Below are 25,458 nucleotides of genomic sequence, written 5' to 3'. Positions count from 1 at the left end.
GTTGTAACAGACCCATCTCAACATCAACTATTCAAAGGAGACTGCATGAATCAGACCTTTATAGCCTAATTGCTGCAAAGAAACCACTACTGAAGGACACCAATTAGAAAAGGCTTGCTTGGGCAAAGAAACAGAAGAAAGGGACTTTAGACTGGTTGAAATCTGTCTTTTTGTTGGATGACTCCAAATTTGAGATGTTTGGTTCCAACCACCGTGTCTTTGTGAGATGCAGAGTGGATGAACGGATGGTCTCTGCATATTTGGTTCCCACAGTGAAGCTTGGAGGAGGAGGTGTAATGGTGTGGGGGTGCTTTGCGGGTGACTGTGATTTATTTAGAATGCAAGGCGCACTCAACCAGCAAGGCTACCACAGCATTCTGCAGTTAAATGTCAATCAATCTAGTTTTGCTCATTGTGGGACTATCATTTGATTTTCAACAGAACAATGACACAAAACACACCTCCTGGCTGTTTAAGGGCTATTTGACCAAGAAAGAGCGTGATGATGCTCTTTCAGATATTCTGGCATCCACAAACCGCCGACCTCAACCCAATTAATCTGGTATGGGCTGAGTTAAACTGTAGAGAGAATGAAAAGCAGACAACATGTGGGAACTCCTTCAAGACTGTTGGAAAAGCATTTCAGGTCATTACCTCGGAAGTTCGTTGACTGAATGTCAGTCAAGTCATTAAGGCAGAAGGTGGCTACTTTGTATGTGTTACTACCTTCCGTATGTGTTGTTTCGTAGTTTGGATGTCTTCACTATTATTCTACAACGTGGAAAATAGTAAAGAATTTAGAAATACTCTTAAATGAGTCAGTGTCCAAACTTTTGACTGAGACTGTGCAGATACAGTATTTGGACGGGGAAGTTGTTTTCGGTATGTATTCATTGGAGTTGAATCATGAATAATGACGAGTGACTTAGAGGCCAAAATATAAACCCCACACCAATGCTAACTTTCCCTGGTACTTTCCCTGGTACTGGTATAGGTGAAAGGATTGCATGTGGGTTCTGTGTTGCACAGTTGGTATAGCTTTGTGCTTGTAATGATAGTATTATTGGTTTGGCTAATCCAAAAAAGTGAAAATGTATGCCCTCTGTATAAAAAAATACACTACACTATTTACAGATAATTGTCACGCAATGACAGTGTCATTAATTGACACTGTCATTAATTGACACTGTCATTGCGTGCTAGGAGTTTCAGAACTAATACTAACTTTTTACTTCACTATACTCAAAAGTTGTCCAAAGACTTTGGGCTCCCTTAAAACTCACTTAAAGGATTATTAGGAACACCTGTTAAATTTCTCATTAATGTAATTATCTAATCAACCAATCACATGGCAGTTGCTTCAATTCATTTAGGTGTGGTCCTGGTCAAGACAATCTCCTGAACTCAATTTTGAGCGTGGCATGGTTGTTGGTGCCAGACGGGCCGGTCTGAGTATTTCACAATCTGCTCAGTTACTGGGATTTTCACGCACAACCATTTTTAGGGTTTACAAAGAATGGTGTGAAAAGGGAAAAACATCCAGTATGCGGCAGTCCTGTGGGCGAAAATGCCTTGTTGATGCTAGAGGTCAGAGGAAAATGGGCCGACTGATTCAAGCTGATAGAAGAGCAACTTTGACTGAAATAACCGTTACAACCGAGGTATGCAGCAAAGCATTTGTGAAGCCACAACATGCACAACCTTGAGGCGGATGGGCTACAACAGCAGAAGACCCCACCGGGTACCACTCATCTCCACTACAAATAGGAAAAAGAGGCTACAATTTGCACAAGCTCACCAAAATTGGACAGTTGAAGACTGGAAGAATGTTGCCTGGTCTGATGAGTCTCGATTTCTGTTGAGAGTCAAAATTTGGTGTAAACAGAATGAGAACATGGATCCATCATGCCTTGTTACCACTGTGCAGGCTGGTGGTGGTGGTGTAATGGTGTGGGGGATGTTTTCTTGGCACACTTTAGGCCCCTTAGTGCCAATTGGGCATGGTTTAAATGCCACGGCCTACCTGAGCATTGTTTCTGACCATGTCCATCCCTTTATGACCACCATGTACCCATCCTCTGATGGCTACTTCCAGCAGGATAATGCACAATGTCACAAAGCTCGAATCATTTCAAATTGGTTTCTTGAACATGACAATGAGTTCACTGTACTGCAATGGCCCCCACAGTCACCAGATCTCAACCCAATAGAGCATCTTTGGGATGTGGTGGAACGGGAGCTTCGTGCCCTGGATGTGCATCCCACAAATCTCCATCAACTGCAAGATGCTATCCTATCAATATGGGCCAACATTTCTAAAGAATGCTTTCAGCACCTTGTTGAATCAATGCCACGTAGAATTAAGGCAGTTCTGAAGGCGAAAAGGGGTCAAACACAGTATTAGTATGGTGTTCCTAATAATCCTTTAGGTGAGTGTATATATATGTTTTTTTTTTATCTAAGTAATACAATTTAAATACTAGTCCTGTTACAAAGCTAGCAGTTATACCTTTTATAACACCAATGTTTGCTTTGTAGCATCTACAGAATGAATTTTATGGGTTTCTAAAGGTGGCTTCGGTACAGCAAATGTCAGCAATGCTTCCTCCAAAATGACCTCTGTTGATTTAAATGGAAAGTCACTGTAATTTTTCTGTTTTAATGAGCAATCACCCAATTCAGAGATGCATTTGATGTAATGGTCTATATTGGCATATCAATTCAAAACCATAAATGAACATTTGAATATAATCAAATGTAATGGATTGTTTTAAACATGTATGTTAACGTTAATGTGCTTGAATCACTTTTTACTGTCATGTCAATGGCTCTTACTGTTCTTTACGTTTTGCACCCTGTTGTTTGTGATGTCAACAGAAAAGTCTCCCAGCCCTCCGGCTGTCTCTGCTCAACAGTCAGCAGTCCCTGACCCAGCCCCTGCAGCAGGCCAAAGCTACCCACACCACGGGCACCAGCCCTGCCATCGTGTGCAGCCCAGCTGTCCGTGGCCGTCTCCCCAACAGCGCCAGCGCCATGGGGGCCAGTGGCGGGGCCCAGGGACCCACAGCTGCCCTGGTGTGTACGGTACACTCACACTCAGTCATCCAGTCACTTGGACTGATCGCCGCCATGGACCGACTCACTGTATTAGATATGTTTCTAATGAGCACGTCTCTTGTCAAGTTTGGGTTCGCTGTAATGCAGATATCAGTGGGGTAAATATCTGTTTGTGAACAACATACCGAGTGAATGGTTTCACTTACTGACAGGACTTGAGTGTTTTTTCCGACTTAAGACAATTGTTAGTAGAGCTGAAGTGATTTGTGCTGAACATACAGTGGGGAGAACAAGTATTTGATAAACAGCTGATTTTGCAGGTTTTCCCACTTACAAAGCATGTAGAACTTCTCTTTGACTGTGAGTGATGGAATCTAAAACAAAAATCCAGAAAATCACATTGTATGACTTTAAGTAATTAATTATCATTTCATTGCATGAAAAGTATTTGATACATCAGAAAAGCAGAATTTAATATTTGGTACAGAAACCTTTGTTTGCAATTACAGAGATTATACGTTTCCTGTAGTTCTTGACCAGGTTTGCACACATTGCAGCAGGGATTTTGGCCCACTCCTCCATACAGACCTTCTCCAGATCCTTCAGGTTTCGCGGCTGTCACTGGGCAATACAGACTTTCAGCTCCCTCCGAAGATTTTCTGTTGGGTTCAGGTCTGGAGACTGGCTAGGCCACTCCAGGACCTTGAGATGTTTCTTACGGAGCCACTACTTAGTTGCCCTAGCTGTGTGTTTCGGGTCGTTGTCTTGCTGGAAGACCCAGCCACGACCAATCTTCAATGCTCTTACTGATGGAAGGAGGTTGTTGGCCAAGATCTCGCGATGCATGGCCCCATCCATCCTCCCCTCAATACGGTGCAGTCGTCCTGTCCCCTTTGCAGGAAAGCATCACCAAAGAATGATGTTTCCACCTCCATGCTTCACGGTTGGGATGGTGTTCTTGGGATTGTACGCATCCTTCTTCTTTCTCCAAACACGGCAAGTGGAGTTTAGAGCAAAAAGCTCTATTTTTGTTTCATCAGACCACATGACCTTCTCCCATTCCTCCTCTGGATCATCCAGATGGTCATTGGCAAACTTCAGACGGGCCTGGACATGCACTGGCTTGAGCAGGGGGACCTTGCGTGTGCTGCAGGATTTTAATCCATGACGGCGTAGTTTGTTACTAATGGTTTTCTTTGAGACTCTGGTCCCAGCTCTCTTCAGGTCATTGACCAGGTCCTGCCATGTACTTCTGGGCTGATCCCTCACCTTCCTCATAATTATTGATTCCCCACGAGGTGAGATCTTGCATGGAGCCCCAGACCGAGGGAGATTGAACGTCATCTTGAACTTTTTCCATTTTCTAATAATTGCGCCAACGGTTGTTGCCTTTTCACCAAGCTGCTTGCCTATTGTCCTGTAGCCCATCCCAGCCTTGTGCAGGTCTACAATTTTATCCCTGATGTCCCTACACAGCTCTCTGTTCTTGGCCATTGTGGAGAGGTTGGAGTCTGTTTGATTGAGTGTGTGGACAGGTGTCTTTTATACAGAATGCCAATTAATGATAAAAAAAATCATGCAATACTTGTTCTCCCCACTGTAGGCATGGAGTGATGAGTAAGGCTTCTCAGTAGAACAGATGTCTCTCAGTGCTGTGTGTATGGGTCCTGTGGCTACTGCTGGGGCACTGTTCCATTGACAAGCCTGGCCACACACCACCCATACAGAGCGTCAGCCAAGGCAGCCCCATGGGGCGTCCGTGTGTGTGCGGCTATGCCCGGAGCCAGCTGTATGAATGCGCACAGTATGTGAGTCAATGGCCAGTTTTGTCGGCACCCAGCAGAGGCCTTTGCGGACTGTGCCCACCAGCATCCGATGCTGGACCTGGGGGGGGGTGCAGCAGGGTTTTCCCCCGACTGGCAGGGTAGACTGGGCTGGGGCACAGTGGGTGGTGGTGCCATCTGTTACAGCTGGTTGGGGTGGTTATGGGTGAGGGGAGGTAACTAGGTCATAGCTGGGTGAGTTAGAGAGCAGGAGTGGAGCGCAGTGACCGTGCGGAGAGGAGACGGACTGTGACTCTGCCCTGCCAGCACTCTGCTGTCTGGACCACTGGCTGGACCAAGGTGTGACATTAAAACCCTTATAATCACTACACTTTAGTTCCTGGTATAACGACTGTCTCAAGCTAAAACCTGGTGTGGGTTTTTGAGAATTGATTTGTCCAGAACCAACCTGTGAATTCTTTTGAACCTGTGTCTTTAGTTGGTTCTTTCTCTCCTGACTGCTGAATTTCTCTCTTTGAGGCCCTGCATTGAAACTGGGAGAAGTGGCCTCTATTGTTTTCAGGGCTTGAACAGTAATATAGCATGTGTCGGGAAATGGAAAACAAGGGCAAAAAAAAATATGCAGCAAGAAGCAAACTGGTTGGAATGGATGGCTGAGCCTCAGGCCCTGCCCGCGGCAGGGCTGCATGCTCGGAAGGAAGTGTCTCTATTAGTGCAGCTATAGCCCCTCTCTCCTCTCTGGCTCCACAGTTTCACTCCGTTGTTCCTCTGCTTCCTCCTCCCCTTTTTTTTTTTATATGCCGTCCAACCACGTACGAAAATACAAATGTTTTAATGCTTTAGTGAATCGGAGCACAACCTGCTTCCACTTAATAGGGCCAATTGATTAAATAGTATTTTTTTTTTCTTCTCTTCTCCTGTTCACCTCTTCCTACTCATTTTCTGTTACTTGTACTTCTGCTACTACTACTTCTTCCTTCTTCACTCTTTGACTTTTCTCAGGGTATCAAGCGAGTGGGTACCGGTGTTGGCCAGGTCAGGATGCCCATGGTAATCACGCCGTTAAGAACCCAAGGTAAATGTAGTGTCTTTGTGACAGGTTCTGTGCTTCAGAGTCCTTATCTTTCTCTCCCTCCAGAGTATCTGGGAACAAGCAGACTGGGAAGCTGGGAACAGGTGTTTGTTATCCTGCTCTACCCTGTTAATCCTTTCAACAAACATTTACTCTGCTACCGTCTTACACTGATTCACAAACACTGACTGAACACACTGAAGCAAACCCTGAGAAATCCCCTAAACACTATACGGGTCCCCAAAGAATGTGGAGTTCTCTCAGGTGTGTGCATTTGTTTTTGTGTGTGTGTGTGTGTGTGTGTGTGTGTGAGATTGCATGCGTGTGTGATCAGATGTGCATACAAATTCGATCTGCCCCTTCCTCAGATCGCCTGCAGTGAAAGATCTGTAGGTTGTTTTATGCCCATAAATTGGAATGCGGGGAAAGTTTCTAAAAATACTTTGTGCCTCTTGGCTAGGAACATGCCTGTTAAAATCAAGTTTAAATTCACTCAGTCCTTGTGCCTCTCCGGAAACGTGTCTCCAAGCAGGATGCGGTTTTGGAGTGTAAGGAGAACCGCTGAAGCGCAGTGATATTGACAGAATGATGTTTTATATCCAAACCTGGGGAGAGATGCCTACCTTGTGATGCTGCTCCTCTGTCTTCCTCCTCCCTCCCTGGTGTGACAGAGATGGTTAAAGGTAGTCCTCAGACAGGAGCAGGCTTGACAACAATGAGAGGGGACAGCTCTTGATAATATTACTGTGTGTGTGTGTGTGTGTGTGTGTGTGTGTGTGTGTGTGTGTGTGTTTTTCCCAGGAACGGTCGGGAAGGCAGCCACCTTCCAAGCAGGCAAAAGTCCCGTGGGCTTCGCTGTTCAGGTCTCTGGAAATCAGAAAAACAAGCTGAACGATCCCGGAGGCGGTTCTTTCAGGTACAAAATGCTGGGATGTGCACCTCTCCACGTTAAAAAGACAAGGGAGGCGACGGGAGGGAGTTGTGTTGAGTGTTATGGACAGCCAGCACACGGGGGCAGCATTTCACCAAGCTGACTTGGATGACTTCAGGCTACACTCTCAGCTAAGGCCATGAGTTTTCATCCAGTCTGCCTGGCTCAGTCTGCCTGGCTCAGTCTGCCTGGCTCAGTCTGCCTGGCTCAGTCTGCCTGGCTCAGTCTGCCTGGCTCAGTCTGCCTGGCTCAGTCTGCCTGGCTCAGTCTGCCTGGCTCAGTCTGCCTGGCTCAGTCTGCCTGGCTCAGTCTGCCTGGCTCAGTCTGCCTGGCTCAGTCTGCCTGGCTCAGTCTGCCTGGCTCAGTCTGCCTGGCTCAGTCTCTCTCTGTCTGTCTCTCTCTCTCTGTCTCTCTCTGTCTGTCTCTCTCTCTCTGTCTCTCTCTCTCTGTCTCTCTCTCTCTGTCTCTCTCTCTCTGTCTCTCTCTCTGTCTCTCTCTCTGTCTCTCTCTGTCTCTCTTTGTCTCTCTCTCTCTCTCTCTCTCTCTGTCTCTCTCTCTGTCTCTCTCTCTGTCTCTCTCTCTCTGTCTCTCTCTCTCTGTCTCTCTCTGTCTCTCTCTCTGTCTCTCTCTCTGTCTTTCTCTCTGTCTCTCTCTCTGTCTCTCTCTCAGTCTCTCTCTGTCTCTGTTGCTCGCTCCATCTATCTCTCCATCTGTCACATAGCAACACACTGTCTCCTAGCCAACAGACGATTCAGTGTAATTCACACTCACATAACTGCTCTGGATTCCTGCTACAACTCAGGAATATTTTTTTTTTAAAGGACTGAAAGTTAACCAGGAACAAGTTGTTATCAAATACATTTACATGGCTGAATTATTGCTAAAGACACTGTTGAAAATAAAAAGGCACATTCCAGCTCGGACTGGTCTTACCCCAGACTCTCCAGGGGCTTGCCTTTGTTTAATCATTGTAAAAAAAGATATATATATTTCATAGTTATTCCTTCAACTGGAAGAAGTATGTATAGCATAGGTGCTTCTGGGTGTGTGTTGGTGTGCGTGTGTGTCTATCAGTAATGTTATAGCTGGGAGATGTCTGTCTGGCCTCTGTGTGACCAGGCCTGCCATAGAAGTCTGGGTCAAACAAGCCACCGGGTTCATGGTAATGGCCTCCCCTCCTGAGGGGAAAGTAGTTGCCCTGGGCCATGATTGATAAACCAATAAATCTTTAGTGGCCTTGGTAATTAAGCTGTCAGGCCTGCTTGTTACTGACGACATTTTCCCCCCGGTGCTTCTGCCTCAGTGTTCCCACAATCCATGCATTCCCTCTCTGTCCTAACAGTTATACAGGCCAAGCCTACGCAGGCCACACGCTCGTTTTACGTAAGCCTTATCGAATACATCTTAACCAGTCCTCAGAGCCACACCCCCGCCTACTGAGCTGTGCTGTAGGAGTCCCTGGTCGGACGAGGCTCTATGCGGTTTCTGTCCGTAAGAAATGGGAGCCTGTTGGAACAGAGCCTTGTGGCGTACATATGTGTGTATGTGGTTCTCCCTCAGAGGAGCGCTCTCAGCTACTCCCTTCTAGTAATGACACCGGGATTGTATTTGAGGCATTTTCTTTTTCTTTGTTTCCTCTGTTTGATCTCGAATACCCCACCCTTCCTGTATTCCATGTTGTGCTATTTAGTTGGTGTTTTGCATAACATATGTTTTGCATTGTTTCCCTTTGAAAAAAAAAACCATATTTTGCAGGGGGTTGAATAGCTAAATGAACACGGGTTAAAGAGTCTATGATCTCAGATTCAACATATAACCAGTTAAACATGGTCCAAAGGAAATTATCCAGGCATTTAACCCCTCTAGTCTTCCCACCACAAACCTTTTTCAATGTATTTATTGGGCAATTAGAATATCTAAAGGAAATTGTCCGTTTTTTTTTTTATATCTCGGTATTAGCCGCTATTGTTTTGTTGACACTGCAGGGCTTGTAGGGTTCCCAGGGACTTTCAGTGTGCTCTGCTTTGGTACTGTAGTGACAGACAGACAGTCAGTTTACAGCGCTGAGTGTTAGCAGCTGGTTTCTCCCTCTATGCTTTCAGTAAACACTTAACATCCACTTTAATCAGAGCCGTGGACCTCAACCTATCGTTCTCAGCCCTTACTGTGCAGCCGTCTCAGACCTCATCCGTTAGTTCTCGGCCCTTACCCTGCAGCCGTCTCAGACCTCATCCGTTAGTTCTCGGCCCTTACCCTGTAGCCGTCTCAGACCTCATCCGTTAGTTCTCAGCCCTTACTGTGCAGCAGTCTCAGACCTCATCCGTTAGTTCTCGGCCCTTACCCTGCAGCCGTCTCAGACTTCATCCATTAGTTTTCAGCCCTTGACCCTGAAGCTGTCTCATACCTCATCCGTTGGTATTCAGCCCTTGACCTTGCAGCCGTCTCATACCTCATCCATTGCTTTTCAGCTCTTGACCCTGCAGCTGTCTCGTACCTCATCCATTGGTGTTCAGCCCTTATCCCTGCTGCCGTCTCATACCTCATCCCCTTCAGCCCCATTCCATCAGTCAGATCACAATCCTCACCCTGTGTCTGGGACACCCTTTTCAACTCAGGCCAGACACACAGGGAGCTTTGATATGCACATGTTGGCTGCAGTGAGCGTGGACTAAATCCACTGGCTGTAGTGATCATTGGGGAACTATGGGAGCTGCAGTGGCCTGTGCATTTGTGTCTCACTCACTTATGGAATGAGTTGCTAGATGGACGAGGACTGGTAGTCACTCAGACGACTCAGCGGACGACCCTAGGCGCAGGTGGCTTTCCCTAGTGTGAGGTATCAGAGACGCTCCTTGTTTGTCCCTTGTTCCTGGCTCTGTCTTGCCTGGATGCCCCCACGCCACATGTATACACGCGCCTTGGGAATGCCAGGGCAATCCAGCTCTCCGCCTGTAGTGTGCCCTCGTAGCCATCCAAGCTTGATATGGAAGGTGCATGTGTTCATGTTGCTCAGGGTGTTTTGTCCAGCTGTGAAGCCAAACCAGTCCTTGAGAGCTTTCTCCACATTCAAACGTATGTCCTGCAAGTTTGGAACCTAATCACCCAATGTGTTTATTAGTGTGCGAGGAGTAGGGATGTTGTTTTTCTTCTTTTTGTCTTATTTCCTGCGTTTAATGTCAGCCCTGTCCATTTGATTGTAGCCCCCTCTTCTCAATGCAGAAACCTTCCGTAGTGCTTTGAGGAACAGGAACATAATAAGGGAGATATTTACAGACTGTACATACCAGTGCCTTGTGTCTGTGTTGTTATGTAGCAGGGGTGATTGAAAGTTTACCACTTAGATGGTTACTAAGGGGACAGCTAAGAAAATGGGTGCATGGGAATATAACCTTTGTGATAAATGTATATATCATTCCACTCCAGATGAAACAAAGATGAAAGAGGAGGCCTGTATTTCAAAGTAATACAGTTTATTCTAATAACATGACAAAGTCACACTACAAAACATAGTTACATACCAGCAATATTCAACGTCCTCCCAAATCATATAAGAGTCTACTAATTAAACCATATGTATCTAAAACAAACTATAGCACGAATGTGTGCCTGGAGCAACCGTTAACGATAGACAACTAACTCGATTAACGACACAATGTGTCGGGAGGTCTCTTTAACGAGAACAAACTCCAGTCTCTGTTTGAGATATTGTTTTTTAACCTAACACCAGACGTATCTAAACACTCCCTCAAATAAACATTAGCATTACTTCACGTTGGCTGACACAATGTATACAAAGGGCAGGAGCTGTCCAGCTGAACCAATGCAAAATGACCGAATGGACTGGCCATTGCCGCCTGTTGTTGTCAGTCGTGCAACACAGACAAACATTCTCCAATGTTCTTTTAAATTTGGTTCCATAACCCGTACAGTACAATAAAGAATATAGCAGACTATTCATCCTTTTATGGGGAACAAAGGAAATCCAAACACTACAGATAAATGTCCACAATATCATGCCTTTCGTTACATTCCAGCTCAGGAGGGTGTGGGCTGATGGCCCACTCAGGAGGGTGTGGGCTGATGGCCCACTCAGGAGGGTGTGGGCTGATGGCCCACTCAGGAGGGTGTGGGGTAGGGTGAGAGATTCATAACATTAACTTCCTGTAATCGTCTGTACCCATAAAAGTCTTCCTGAGCAGATTCCACATTATTAGTCTCTGAGAGTAAGATTGGCTACTGGGTCAGTAGAGGGTTAGTTACTGTAATGATACATCTTGGTGGTGGAATGAGTTGTTATGGTCTTTGTCCTCTTCCTGCTTGGATTTCACAACTTCTATGGGAACAGGAAGGCATCACAGGGGTGACCTGCCTGATGCTGGCCATGTGCTCTTACACGGATAGAACCTAGAGAGCCAGCGGATAGAGACTAGAGAGCTAGCGGATAGAGACTAGAGAGCCAGTGGATAGAGACCAGAGAGCCAGCGGATAGAGACCAGAGAGCCAGCGAATAGAGACTAGAGAGCCAGCGGATAGAGACCAGAGAGCCAGCGGATAGAGACCAGAGAGCCAGCGGATAGAGACCAGAGAGCCAGCGGATAGAGACCAGAGAGCCAGCGGATAGAGACCAGAGAGCCAGCGGATAGAGACTACTGGCAATACAGATTAGAAGGATGCTGTATCTACATTGTACTGATCCGAACCTATGTACACAATCCAAAAAATATGTTTTGTACATTATCAGTGTGTTTTCTATGTGTCAACTATGTATAGAGAAGTTATTTCAGCTGGACTGCTGGTGGGTGCATTGTGCTCTGTAAACACACTTTGTTGACATGGGTATATTGCTGGATTCACACAAAACAGCTCTGATCCTCCTGAGCACCCTTAACTGGCTCCCCATCTATCCAAACACTGTAAATCCTACTGACTCAAATGCTGACGTAAATAGGCTCTGGATGGAATCAAACCTATTACAATAGTGTATTATTAGAATCAACATATGCACATCCTCTGAATCAACATGCGTTTTCATACAGTACGTTTGTGGTATGATTTTGAATTAAATGATAAGCTCTGTTTTCCACAGGGTATGCTTTCTAAATCTTTGTATTAACATGCAAAATGCAAACTGTAAAAGGGAATGTAGTATTGGTTTGAACATAGACAATGCTGTAAGAGCTGATGAAGTGAGCCATGCATCTATTTGCTTCCAGAGATGACGATGACATCAACGACGTGGCGTCCATGGCGGGGGTGAACCTGAATGAGGAGAGCGCTCGTATCTTGGCCACCAACTCAGAGCTGGTGGGAACACACATCCGCTCCTGTAAAGACGAAGCTTTCCTCCACCTGGGCCTTTTACACAGACGCATCCTGGAGACAGGTACATGACATCATCTCTAAAGACTGACCGTGTCTCCTAAAGCATTTATATATATATATATATATATATATATATATATATATATATATATATATATATATATATACACATATATATATATATATATATATATAGTTAAGATTCTTTGAACCCATACAATCAGAATCAGAAAGGGTTTTATTACCAAGTAAGTTTCGCAACATACAAGGAATTTGTTCTGCTCATTGGTGGAACAAATCAATACAACACAAAAGGAATAAGGGAAGTAGAAACAAATAAGAACAGAGGACTGAGCATAAAAATAGTAGACTGCATTAATAAACTACTAAAAATAACAAAAAAGTAAGGTGCAATTTTGGTTTAGATTTTTGGTTTCAATTTTGTCCAGTTGAGGGTTGTTTATGTATGTGGGGAGGGGTTATAGATTTGTGTGTGTATATTGGGAGGGGACTCAGTAGTAGTCAATTTGATTCCAGGGGTTTGTTCATGAGGCCTACTGCTATAGGGAAGAAACTGTTCTTGTTGTGGAAGGTTGTTGTCCTGATAGACCTCAGCCCTCTGTCAGACAGGAGAGCACGGAATAGTCCATTTCCAGGGTGAGTGGAATCAGCCCCAATCTTTGCCACTTGCCTCCATGTCCTGGAGGTGTGTAGGTTGTGTAGAGATGGCAGATTGCAGCCAATCACCCTCTCTCGCTATCATCTCCACAGTCTTTAGGGCGTTGAGCTCCAAGTTGTTCTGACTGCACCAGGACACCAGATGGTCAATCTGCCACTTGTAGGCAGACTTGTCTCCATCAGAAATATGTCCGATAGGGTGGTGTCATCCGCGAACTAGGAGGACACTGCTTTGGGGGGAGCCGGGGTTGAGGGTCTGGGGGTTGGACAGATGCTTCCCCAGCCTCACACGCTGTTCCTATTGGACAGGAAGACTGTGATCCACCTGCATGTGTACTCGGGCACTCCCAGTTGAAATAGCTTGTCCTGGAGCAAAGCGTGAATTATGGTGTTGAATGCGGAACACAAACAAGAAAGCACAAACAGGACTTTTTAATACAATTCAATGTATTAGATTCAAATCAGTCTGATAGAGCTCTAATAGAGCCCCCTGACTCTACATGTCAAAGAAGAATGCGTAGGTACAAAGCCCACGTAACTACTGTAATACTATATATGATGATTGATTTTCGATGTGATGCAGCTATTTTACTTACTCTGATCGCTTTTTAAAGTCAGCAGCACCGTGAACCGAGAAGCAAGACATTTTAGCCATGGTTGCCTTTAGCTTGGCTGTCATGACCATGTGACTACACAGAAAAGAGCTGGTGGTAGCCAGACTAGAATCTTCCAGCAAGACCATGACCCCAAGCGCACATTGAAATCCACAAAATAATAGACCACAAAATTTGAATTATGCAATGGCATCTCCTTCTCCGGACCTGAAACCCATCGACTGAGTCCATAAGCGCGGACAGAAGGATCTGGAGTTTCTGTGTATGAAGAAATTGTGTTCTAATCTAATAAATAATAAGAACAGGTTTAGCTACATTGTCCTTGCAAGGCGAAACATGGGTGCCAATACTTTTTATACTTGGTTTTGTGGGAAATCGATTTATCATTTATTAAATGTTAAAAACATGTTTCAATGGTTAATTAATTACAATCTATTTATCATTAGAAAATGACAATATTGCTCATTACCTGTGTATGCATTTTTTTAAGCTTGCACATCATTTTTATGCCTTCATGCTTTGTTCACAACAGTATAATAATGGCATACACAGGACATTGAAGAGTCTTGAAAGTTCTTCAGTTCAAATGAAAACTGAGGTGCAGGCTTGTTACACTCACTGTCTTCATAAATCATGTTGTTCGTTTGCGTTATCGTCATAGTGAACATTATCCTCAGCTTTATCTAGACTTGGGCTGATTCAGACGCTTCTGAACGTGTGTACTAACCAGAATCCCATTCTGTCAAGCTTAGAATATAGGCCAGACCCCTGTCTGTGTGTGTGATGAAATCTATCTGTTAGCTTTGGGTTTTCTTTCATCTGCTTGTTGTTTCTACATCTGTAGAGTCATCACTAAAGACTGACGGTTAGATTTACTTTCCCTGACGGAATGTTGCCGGCCGGACTGGGGCACTAGCTCCTTTCTGGCCTCCCTCACTTTACATTTGATACACTTAACAGTTCTTTCACCTCCTTTAATGAATTCTTCAGTGGCTGTCTGAACTTACAAGACCCCCGGCCGTGACATAAATACTTTATAGGGCTGTCTTTTGAAGGCTGTCTTTTTCAGATTGTCCGGTAGACTGAATGAAGAGAGTTCAGAGTTGCAACGCATGATTTTGTTTTTCTTCTGTCTTTGTAGTGGAACTTCACATACAGATACAGCGTGAATTCTTTGCGTATGTTTCGCCACAGTGGAGTCGTGGAGTCATTTTCTGTGGAGTCGTTTTTTGTTCCTATTAGGATTCATGTGAGATGTTGCTGCTAAATGACACTTAGGTTCATTCTGGCCTTTTTGTTCTCTGTCAGATGCGTGTATGCCGTATAAAACGTATGAAAGTGAAATCCACGTGCATTACCATAAATAAACTCAAGTATACGTTGCTTGAAAAGTCACCCGGTAGAATAGTATTGAAACACAACAGGGAGCTAGCCATTTCGTCTTGTTATACTTTAATGAAGTATCCACGGTGACAGTGGCGATGAGGCCCAGAGGTCATGTGCTGTTCTACGGTACCTTGGTGTGCTTGTTGTCTTGTCCCCTTGGGGAGGAGGGGGTTCAACATGAACATCTTGGCCTGGGGGTTTGGGGCAATGCGGGGGCTGTGCGTGTGGGTGGGAGGCCATGGCGCCCCCTGCTGGGGAAGTGGCAGTTGGGCGGCTTTGTTGTGTCAGTGATGGGCCTCGGAGAACTCCCAGCTGACAGCAGAACCAGGGGAGACTCCCCAGCCTGCCAGCTTGGCTCAATCAGAGGCTAGTGGGGATGTTGTCCTTCTCACACGTTTGTACAGACTCACCACCATGCCGCACTCTGCACTGCCACCGCTGGACAGAGAGATGGACCGAGGAACATTGGAAATTAGGCTGAGAAGTAAAACAACATTCTGTAAAAAAACCTGTGAAACAACTAATTAAAATAGGAAGCTAATTGTATGCATATTTCTTATATAATTTTTTTTTCTGTCATGAAGCTAGGGGTCAAAATGATGAACATATGTTTTCAGTACCGTAGCTTGCAAGATTAACAGTTCTGAGCTTTGTCTGAAAAGTTGGATTCATTTTGGAATGCATTGGGGCGGATCGTTTGCTCTTCTACCCAACGCAATCCTTCCAGATCCCCGATATCCTTTGGCTAAGGTTATGGATGCCCTCTTCATTTTAAACTTTGTTTTGAATGAGTTTCAAGTCTGGTGACAGATGAGCCATTGCACAATGTTTATTTTGAATCCAATTATCAATTTATTTTTGATGGACTTTGAAGTGTGTTTGTGGTTATTGTCTTGCCTGAAGATCCACTTGCAGCGAAGTGTAATCCTCCTGGCAGAGGCAAACCAGCTTTTGGCTGAAATGTCCAGATATTTTGTTCAGTTAATGTTGCTGTTTACCATAACAAGGCCCCAGGACCGGTGGTAGTTAAATAGTGCTATAACATCAAAGATACACCACCATCTTTTGAAATAGGTATGAAATGTCATGCATTCTGATTTTGATTTTGACCACAAACTCACCACTCATGTGCTTCAGTAACAAGCTGTATTTTCATGTAATCTGACTAAAGTTCCAATCCAAGTTCCAGTGCTGTTCAGGAAACTGTCTACCACTAATGGCTTTGGGTTCCTGGCTGTCTTTATACAACCCCTAGTCCCTTCCCCTAGACACTTTGTCTACAGTGCAGTCAGAGGGTAGCGTGGAGCTCTCACCATGTCAGCACCCATGAATCCTTCTTAGATGTCTGTGTGTCTAGTGACGTGGTTCTTAAACAGGCCATGCTTATTGTGGTAGTTCACTCAGGGTGGGTTGGTCACACAGGCAAGCATGTACTTATTCTTGTTGTTTTCTCTCTCTGTCACTCAATCAATCACTCAGTTTCTTAGCTTTTTAATGGCTATCAAATGCTTGCTAGCTCTGTCCTTTTCTTGATTTATTTCATCCTCCCTCGTCTCATTGTCAAAAGCCATTGGATGAAAAGGTCAGAGGTCCCTCCCCATCACCTCTATACCAAAACACAACGGGACAGTGAAGTATTTGTTCTTCTTTGGGCTCTATTCCTGAAAACATGTTTTTATTTGTAAATAAAATTTTGATTCTCGGCTTATTTGTGTACATACTTGTTTCACCATCTCCAAATTCTTTATACTTTTTTAAAGTGAGAAAGTATTGGGACAATTGGCTTAAGTGTCTTGGGTAAGTTAATTGTGTTTTGTCGCATTCATTTGTGCTGGCTTACGAGGACTGTCTAGGTCTAGACTTTGTGTTTGCCTTTGGAGTCTGCCATTGGTGCTGTCAAGGACGCCATTATGAGGGCAGCAGCCACAATTGGCCACAAAACGGTGAAAAACCTCTGTTTTTTCTCATTATATTGCTGAAAACACAAAAACTGCCTAACAAATCAGGAACAGTCAAGGAAGTTGTCGTGGACCTGCCAAACATTACAATCTGCAGAACACCTAACCGGCAGAGCTGCACAAGGTTAAACTGCAGGGTGCAAACCACAAGCTAGCCTCCAACAGGAATGCCAGGTTATGGTTTTCTAAAAAGTACCTAAAAGAGCCAGCCGAGTTCTGGCAAAAGTTATTGTGGACATATGAGAACAATTTTAACAATTTTAAAGTGATAGCAGTAGGAAATTGTGTGAAAAAAACTGTCACAGACTTCAGGCGATTGCATGCAAAAGCGCTCACACACACACACACACACACAGTCTGTGTGTGTGTGTAATATATATTATTTCAAAAATGCTGAGAAGCACAACTTAAAGCATCATAGTATTTGTCACAGTGTTAAGAAATGTTGAATGTGGAAAGACCATGAGTGCTTGTTGTATTAAAACCCAGTAAGCACTAGGGAACCCTGTGCCCTTCAGAATGTCCACTCTTTGGATGAGAGGAGCTTGTCAATACGTTTCTTTCTACAGCTTGTCTCACATACTCTTCCTCCCATTTCTCTATCTTTCTCTTACAGCTCTCTTTCTTTTTTTATCTCTCTCTACCCAACCTCCTCTCTCCCCATCTTCAGGCTTGAGCTGTGGGTCAGTTTCATATTTGAAATTGCACACAGCAACTCCCTCGTGAATCCCAGAGCCTAGAACATACGCACTCCTGGAGTTCTGTAGTATAGCCTGTCAATGTAAATGGTGGTACTGGCAGCTCAGAGGTCCAATTCTGCACACAAAAGCAAGCAGGTCCAAAGAGACTCGCTCATGCTCAATGCAAACATTTTACTTTTGTCTTATTTAAGTGCAAATGAGATTACCCAGAGCATAAAATAAAACCTGTTAAGGTTGTTGGAAACAAACACTAAAGATATTCTGTCCCATTTAGACCCCCTACAGTCCTAAATTGGTTGCTCGCGTGGGCTACATTTAATCACAAGTTGAGGAATGTTTATCTTTCATAGAGAAAATAGCTTTCTTTGGCTCAGTCCTTTAAGTTTATCTTAAAAATGAATGTTCTTTAAAGCCTTTAGCATTTTACCTTGTGACATTGCTTATGACCCAGAGAATATGGAATTGTAATTTTAGACTAATTATAAGGCTTATACAGATCTCGATTGGGAAAAAGTATTTGTATAGTAGAGCTGATTTAAATAATTGGTGTGGTTTACTTAAAAAGGTGCCAGAGAGACAATTATGGTAATGGGATATTAAAAAGGAAGAAAACTAGATCCTAACCTACCAAAAACTGTCCACTCTGTTATGACTTGGAAAAACTGCTGCGAGGAATTTAGCCTACATTTTCTTTTAAAATTAAGTTTTGTCAGTGTCGATTATAGCTATACACATGAAAGCCTGCCGAGATAGAACTTGGCAATTCATACTTGGATACTATTTCTCAACATGGTGCTAGAACTATGAGACGCCTAGACATGGCTTTAACATTTGAAATGAATACATTTTCCACACTATCTTCCCAAAGCGAACTGCGCTTAAGTCTTATATTTTCTTTAGTGAATGCGTAACCAGACGAGCTCAGTTCAGCTTGGTTTCTACTGTGCCGAGCTCTTTCAGGCATGTTAGAGATCAGTGTTTATTCATGTTGGAGTCCTTCTGTCTGTGTCCCTCAGCCAAGAAGTTCGGAGTGTCTGAGGTTCCTATGGAGGCTGTCACCTTCATCTCCCACGCCACCCAGTCACGGCTCCGAACCGTTCTGGAGAAGGTCTCCTCCATCGCACAGCACAGGATGGACGGATGTAAAGTAAGTAATCCAGGGAGACAAATACGATAGAACAATTTGCACGGAGCGTCTTTTTCAAAACTTTGAAAAATACCTGATAGATCTTTTGTCTGGTACCCGAGCATTGGTGACATTATCTTTTAGCCTTGAATGTAGCAATGTAACCACATTTAATTGGTTTACAATAAAGTCAATTCAACTATGCTCCTTGTTAAAGGAAGCAGGAACATAACAACTTTGAAAAGCTGTTTTTCTATGCGCTTGTTGAGACGAGCGGAGGGGTGGCGGCGCTACGGCTGTCCCTGTCTTGTTTTGCCTTTTTTGCGGTTTGTAAATGAGGCGTGTTAGAAGCGTGAAGTCTCCTCGTCTCTGTGAAGCCACTCTGTTGACATCAGCTAAAAACCAACCGGGCGGGCGGCCTAAAAGAGGGAGCACGTCTCGACTGAGTTACGGAGGAAGAGAGGAGTGCAGGCTCAGCTCTGAACAAAGGAGGGAGGATGAGAGGGAATGCGTGCGTGGTGGTGAGCCCTCAGATGTCGCTCCTCTGTGTTCTGCCACCCAGCTCCTCACGCCGCCACACAGAGAAGCTGTTGTCGGGGGAGAAAGATACACGCAGAGGAAATAAACAATTATCATATTAACTTTTTGATGACCCACAAACTTGTTTTCCTTTTGGTTTTTTTCTTCCCGTCTCCCAAATGTGGAACGACACATTTAACGGGGAAGCGGTGATACAAAGAAAAGTTGTGATTAGTTATCCAAACTGGTGGTTGAGAGGAAGGAACTGTCTAAAGTTGTAATAATATGTTTATCCAAACTGGCGGTTAATGTGACATCTTCCCAGGCTAAGTTGTTTCCCCATTCCCCTTCTCCCATCTCTTTTTCTACCTGTCTGCAGGATGAGGTGTGGTATGAGCCGTCGGCCGACGTGCGCTCGCAGCTGAAGTTCTTTGAGCAGCTGGAGAGGATCGAGAAGCAGAGGAAGGATGAACAGGAGAGAGAGATCCTGCTAAAAGCCGCCAAAGTAAGTTCCAGTTGACCGTTCCTTTTTCTGTGAAGTGTTCACATTCAACGCCGGTCTTCAGCGACACCCTGAAACGGTACTACTGTCAGGTGTCCAGTTTCCAAGCCTGCTCCATGAAGGCCGGTGTAAGGAGTGTGTTTGTGATTCCTGCGCACGTGTGTGTGGCTTTTATCTTGTGTTTTACTTGTGAGTGTGTATGGTAGTGTGAGTCCGTGGTGCGTCTTGTCAGTGTCTAGGGTTAGGTCGTGGTGTTTATTCTCGGTTTCGGCCCAGGCCCTAGCTAACCTGTGACCTCAGTGTGTCCTTCTGTCCCTTGCTCCAGGGCTGGTTCGTCCTCTCATTCTCCCCGAACACAACACACAGAGGAACAGCCCTGCAACTCTGTACACTCTGATCGTCCTCCCAAACCTCCTGCCACTCCCACAGCTTAGACCGTGTCATGGCAAACCTCTCAGCAGTCAGCAGGGGACAATCAGAACGAATGACTTGCATTTAGCCTCGGCACACTCATGTGTCCGTCCATGGACAGACATTCTGTTTAGTCTTCCTGACAAACACCATACTCCATTCTGAAATTATTTACGTTCTCACAGACAATGTTTTGTTCTGAGGAAATGCACCCAATTTATTGGACACTGGGCACAAAAAGTACTGTCACAGAATGTGAAAGGGAGAAGCTTGGTTAATTTAAGTGAGTTTTCAACAGGGGACATTATTTTCATGGAAGTTAAAGGATAATGCCATCTCAAATACTTGTATTAACTAAATGTAAGTGTATTTAGAGTTAGTAGAGGACAACTGTGTTTACTGGATTTACTTTGAGTAGTTTATCACATTTCGGGAACATATATTGTAAAACTTTTCGTAAGCTCCTTATTGTGTCATATGATGGTTTTGTGGCACCAGAAAGATGTATCTAAGAGCATATACATTTCTTAATTAAATGTCAGTCAGTTACATTTGGGACAATGGGTGTTACCTGACAATTTTGTTGTCAAGTAACACCCAGAATTTCAACGATTTGGAAGTATATTCCCTTACACTCCCTTACACTGCTACTGCATATTTCAGTAGCTATCTGGGTTTTTTAGACAGGTAGATCCGCCATCCTGCCCCTGTATTGCTGTATGCACCCTGTCCTTTCTCCTTCCTAGAGAGAGACTTAGAGGGGGGGGGGGGGGGGGAGGCAGGACAGCTGAGCTGACAGGGGAGATGTAAAGCATGCCAGTGGCACAGTGGCCCTTTGTAAACATACCATCTGTGTCCGTGTTTTCTCCCCTCTGCCGGCTGGGCTCGACGCTCAGGCTCTGTTATCATTTGACCTCTTAAATAAGAACCCACTAAAATCCTCTCCTTCACTCCCACTCCATTTAAAATATGACTCCAGTCTACAGGGATGCTCTGGTCGACTGGAGGCTGAAGGTGCTTTAGGGTTAGTTGAGGAATTGGGTAGTACAAGTACAGCTTGATATATTTAATTTCTACAGAGGCAGTGTTGAAGACACATTGCGCTAATCACCTGTCATGCTTGACCTAAATTGCTGTAGCTATGGCAAGGGTCAGTACTATTGGTTGTATTCTTACAGCATAGAAAAAGAGCTACGTGTCAAAAACATGGCACTGTTACACTGTGGGTGCATTCTAATCAGTCTCTCATTACCAATGCAAAGGAAATGCTCTGCTACCTACAGTACGCTGCTGTGTTCGTGTAATGAATTGTCATGGTACCAGTAATGGTGAGGCTTTAGACTAATGGCTGTATGGGTAATTGGAAGCCTTTTGGTTAACGGCTCCCACTGTCAGATACATGCAGCTCTGCTTTCACTGACTGGTTAACATGGAGCTACAGGACTCTGGCCTCTGGTCCTGACTCTACACAGACGCACATCCAAACAGAACACAGTGGTACCTCAACTAAAGGGGGGACAGAATTTGAGCACGCTCTCCCGGACTTATGTGCTCTGCTGGCCGGCACAGATTTTTTAATGACCTCCTTTGATTACAATCTCCCTCCAGCAGCTTATTTACGGCGGTTTGGGTGCAGGTTTAAAGGGCACTTGCCCCTGGCGCTCAATTGCACTTGAATACGATGTCCTTGACACCTTGTATCCTCTTCCCATTTTGTACTATTTTTATGCTGGCTGCAACAGATGATGGGGTCCTTAAACCAGCTGTTAACCTGTGTGTCTCCCCCGCCTCCCCCTTTCCCCCTACCTTAACTCTGCAGAGTCGCTCCCGGCAAGAGGACCCAGAGCAGGCTCGGCTGAAACAGAAAGCTAAGGAGGTAAGTGCTGTGCTGGAGATCATTACCCTTGACATTTTCCAGAGACTTGAACATATTAATTTTTCATGCCTCACTACATATGTAATGCCATTTAAAAGTCTGACTTGAAAAGTTTTAGGAATTATTTGTGCTGATTGATGTTCATCTCGTTTGGAAAATTGATTCCTGCAGAACAGAGACACCACACCAAAGAGGTCCTCCTCTTTCTCGCTCACTCTTTTTTTTGTCACTCTCTTTCTCGCTCAGTCTTTTTCTCTCTGTCTCTTTTCTGTCCCCTGAATTTATTTTTTTTGGACACTGCTGTTTTATGGGCATGCAGCTTATTCAGAGAGAGATTCTAGGGTGTCCTCTGTTGGCCAATAGGTAAAATGTGTAGAAAATCCTCTATGTAAACCGATGGCCCAAACTTCTAGTTGTTGGTGTTTTGACTGCTGTAGGATTTCCCAGAATTAGGGGAGGCAAAAGTAAATGACAGTGGTCTAAGTTCAAGAGAAATCTAAGTGTAAGTATGCTGCCCTATTTCCTCTTGTAGGACAGACCATGTTTAAAAATGTAAATGAATTCCAACTATCCCAGACTACCTCGATATCCCCACAGTGTGACCTATTAGCGCTATAATCATGTAATCCATAGATGACCATCAAAGCCAATCACAACAGTTGTGTGAGTAAGTAATACTGTTAGACACCGTCATTGGTATTTCCTGCAGGTATAAGTCCCTTGTGTATAGTCTTTACATAATAATTCCAATATCCTGATATTTTTCAGATAACAGATTTGTCACAAAAACGAGCATATCTCTGTGAAATGAAAACATAGCTCTCGACTTTAAAATCTATTTACTGTTAATTCTGCTCGTCATGCTGATGTGGTGACCTAGGGAAACACATTGGATGACTAGAACCAAAACGCTCAAGCTTTTGAGAATAACCCCATGTTAGTGCTTGGTGCTTATTCTCAGATGTAGTAGGTTACACAGTCTGTACTTCATATATAGTGTTTATGATATCGTAGATACATTTTCAAAATATAAAGATGTATCGCAGTGTTTGGGGTCATGTGAATCTTGGTGGTTGGTTAATAGTTTAGATATGCTGAAACATCTGTTGTGATTGGTCATTGATTGGGCACTGTCTTCAGCATGGCGGCGAGAAGGATAACTTGATTTTCTCTTAACTTGATATTTAAAAGATATGTAAAAAAGACTGAATAATATATATATATACTCCAAATTCTGAACTACATCGTATGCTCAGAAAAATGTAAAAGAACATTATATTATTTTAAACTAATAAAAAGAGGTTTCCTGAGGAGTATGTATAATATTATTTTTGTAATCTAAGAAAGATTGGTGTCACAGAAATTGCCAACTCCTACATTTTTTTTTTCATTATCTAAATTATATCTACATTAAAATTCAGATTGCATTTGTGGCCTTCAATGGCTTCATGTTTGGCTTAGATATGACAAAGCGGTTCAGTGGATGTACTGTCTACTTGTCACCCAAAGCTGTTGAGAAAGGTAAAGAATTGACAAACAAGAAGACAGGAATGGTTGGTGGAGTAGTCTAAGAATTCTCTTAATTGGTTTTTACATAGTCAGGTCACAAAAAATTTGAAACTGAGGAAGTTTTGCAACCTCTTAGTGTGAAGCAATTTGTTGGTGACGCATTCTGAGTGATATACTGCAGACATTAGATTGGTGAGAAGGTCTTCCACCACCACCCCAGTGTGATGCCTTTCCTTACTTCTGTTCTTTAGAACCTTCAGACTCGATCTCAGCCTCCCCATAAGCCCTAGCTGAATATGCAAATGAGGCAGGGTAATAGGCTGTGCTGCAATAGGTTCGCCCTCGGGCTGTGTGATCAAAGTGGATCTCCTCCCTGTTAAGTGGCAGGCCGCTCGTCATCTGGATGTGGCCAGATTAGCTCCTGAGAAAGAATTGGCGTGCGCACACGTTCTCATTTTCTAATTTTAAGAAGGATGGGTGGGGGTGAGTCGGGGGTGTTACTTCATGTGATGTTTAGTGCCACAGTCAGGGTTGATACCAGGACGGGTGGAGCCGGCCCCCCTTCCTGTTTTTTAATCCCCCTCATCCTTCTTTTTTTGCTTAACGGTCGTTGTTTCTCAGCCCGTGCCTCTCTGGTTTTCATCACCTGACTGGCTCAAGGGGACAGGGTTCGCTGTTTGTGTCGCTGCAGTTTCGACGAGGGAGTCTGTCGGCGCCTGCTTCCCGTTCAGCACATCTGCACAAATGTCATCAGGATAATGAGGCCGAGCTCTCCCAGGCCACGGAGGAGTGAAGAATCCTGCCATTTTATATATGCCCCCCTCATTTTGAATGACACGGTGTTATACTTGTTATGAGGTGTGTGTTCGTTTCGAGTTGGCGCATTACTTGTTTGTAAAGGCAGGTGTGTTGTGTGGTTGGTGGGAAGTGGCAGTGGTGTGGTGTTCCTTGACTTTATCAAGAGGCTACAGGTGAATTGCACTCAGAGTGGTAGAGAGCAACTCCCGTTTGTAGGATAGACTCATACTCTGCTTTATGTGATGGCATTATTGGCCCTAAGTGGACGTGTGGACTTGCAGATCTCTCCGGTCCCCACCTCAACTTAATCCATTGCCCGGCCCCCCTCAGCCCTCAATACCACCTGGGCAGATCGCAGAAGGCATAAACCCAAACGTGTGTAGCGCCCAACATTCGCCCAAAAGGTCAGATGGGCTATTTTTAAAATGCCCCCCAGTGAAAATCAATGGCAAAAACAAGTATTTGGTCTGATCTGTGTGCTCTGTCTGAAATCTCAGGGAGGGAGGAGACGAGGCAGTGTCTTATCATCAGCTCCTCTTAGGGAGGGAGGAGGCGAGGCAGTTCCTCATCATCAGCTCCTCTCAGAGACGGAGGAGGCGAGGCAGTGCCTCATCATCAGCTCCTCTCAGCACAGGAAGAGGGTGGGAGGTGGGGAACAGTGGACCAGACCTAGATACATCAGAGTGTCAGAAACACAGACACACTGCGGCCACAGATTCATCATCACAACCCTGTCTGGAGGCGGCAGGACAGGAGAAAAGGGGAGTGGAGGGGAGAAAAGAGAAGGGGGAGGAGAGGAGAAAATGGAAGTGGGGAGAGGAAGACTAGCCATTTCTTCTAAATCCCCAGGACTTCACATGGTCTTGGCTCTGAGAACACGCTGCGGATGAGCGCCGGCTCTTTAGTCTGTGATTGGTTTGGAGGACTGATCCTCCTGATTTCAATCTCCATCAAACCAGCTAAGAAATGCGGGCCATTGATATTTGGGGCCTTTGCTTCAAAATCGAATTTGTCGAAAAACCATAAATGATTCATGGTAAATGTGTTATTGGAGAAGCCCAATTATATTTTATACTCTACATGCAGTGGCAAGGCTGAGCACAAAGCCTTTCTGCTTTAGGATTCCCAGTAAAAGAAACATTTTGATCATAGAAAGAGTTGGAAAATGGGTTACAGAAATATATATCACAGCTTGATACAGTTACAATAAACTT

General features: G+C 44.4%; 1 protein-coding gene across 11 annotated transcripts in view; it reads left to right on the top strand.

Moving 5' to 3' along the window:
- Positions 1 to 25,458, top strand: part of LOC105025715 (transcription initiation factor TFIID subunit 4) — an 84,847-nt gene that overhangs the window by 17,563 nt on the left and 41,826 nt on the right. For 10 of the 11 annotated variants that reach the window (XM_029125736.2, XM_029125735.2, XM_029125748.2 and 7 more), the window contains 7 exons: positions 2,878 to 3,075; positions 5,844 to 5,916; positions 6,715 to 6,829; positions 12,058 to 12,227; positions 18,520 to 18,650; positions 19,528 to 19,653; positions 21,881 to 21,937. In XM_029125736.2, the coding sequence (XP_028981569.1) occupies positions 2,878 to 3,075; positions 5,844 to 5,916; positions 6,715 to 6,829; positions 12,058 to 12,227; positions 18,520 to 18,650; positions 19,528 to 19,653; positions 21,881 to 21,937 (870 nt within the window). Of the gene's footprint in view, positions 1 to 2,877; positions 3,076 to 5,843; positions 5,917 to 6,445; positions 6,588 to 6,714; positions 6,830 to 12,057; positions 12,228 to 18,519; positions 18,651 to 19,527; positions 19,654 to 21,880; positions 21,938 to 25,458 lie in introns of those variants that run through there. The other variant, XM_029125737.2, reaches the window with a different exon arrangement.

This window comes from Esox lucius, chromosome 2 (genome assembly GCF_011004845.1).
Source record: "Esox lucius isolate fEsoLuc1 chromosome 2, fEsoLuc1.pri, whole genome shotgun sequence".
Lineage (NCBI taxonomy): Eukaryota > Metazoa > Chordata > Actinopteri > Esociformes > Esocidae > Esox > Esox lucius.
The sequence above is the reverse complement of the archived record's forward strand: the minus strand, read 5'-3'. Positions and strand labels throughout refer to the sequence as shown.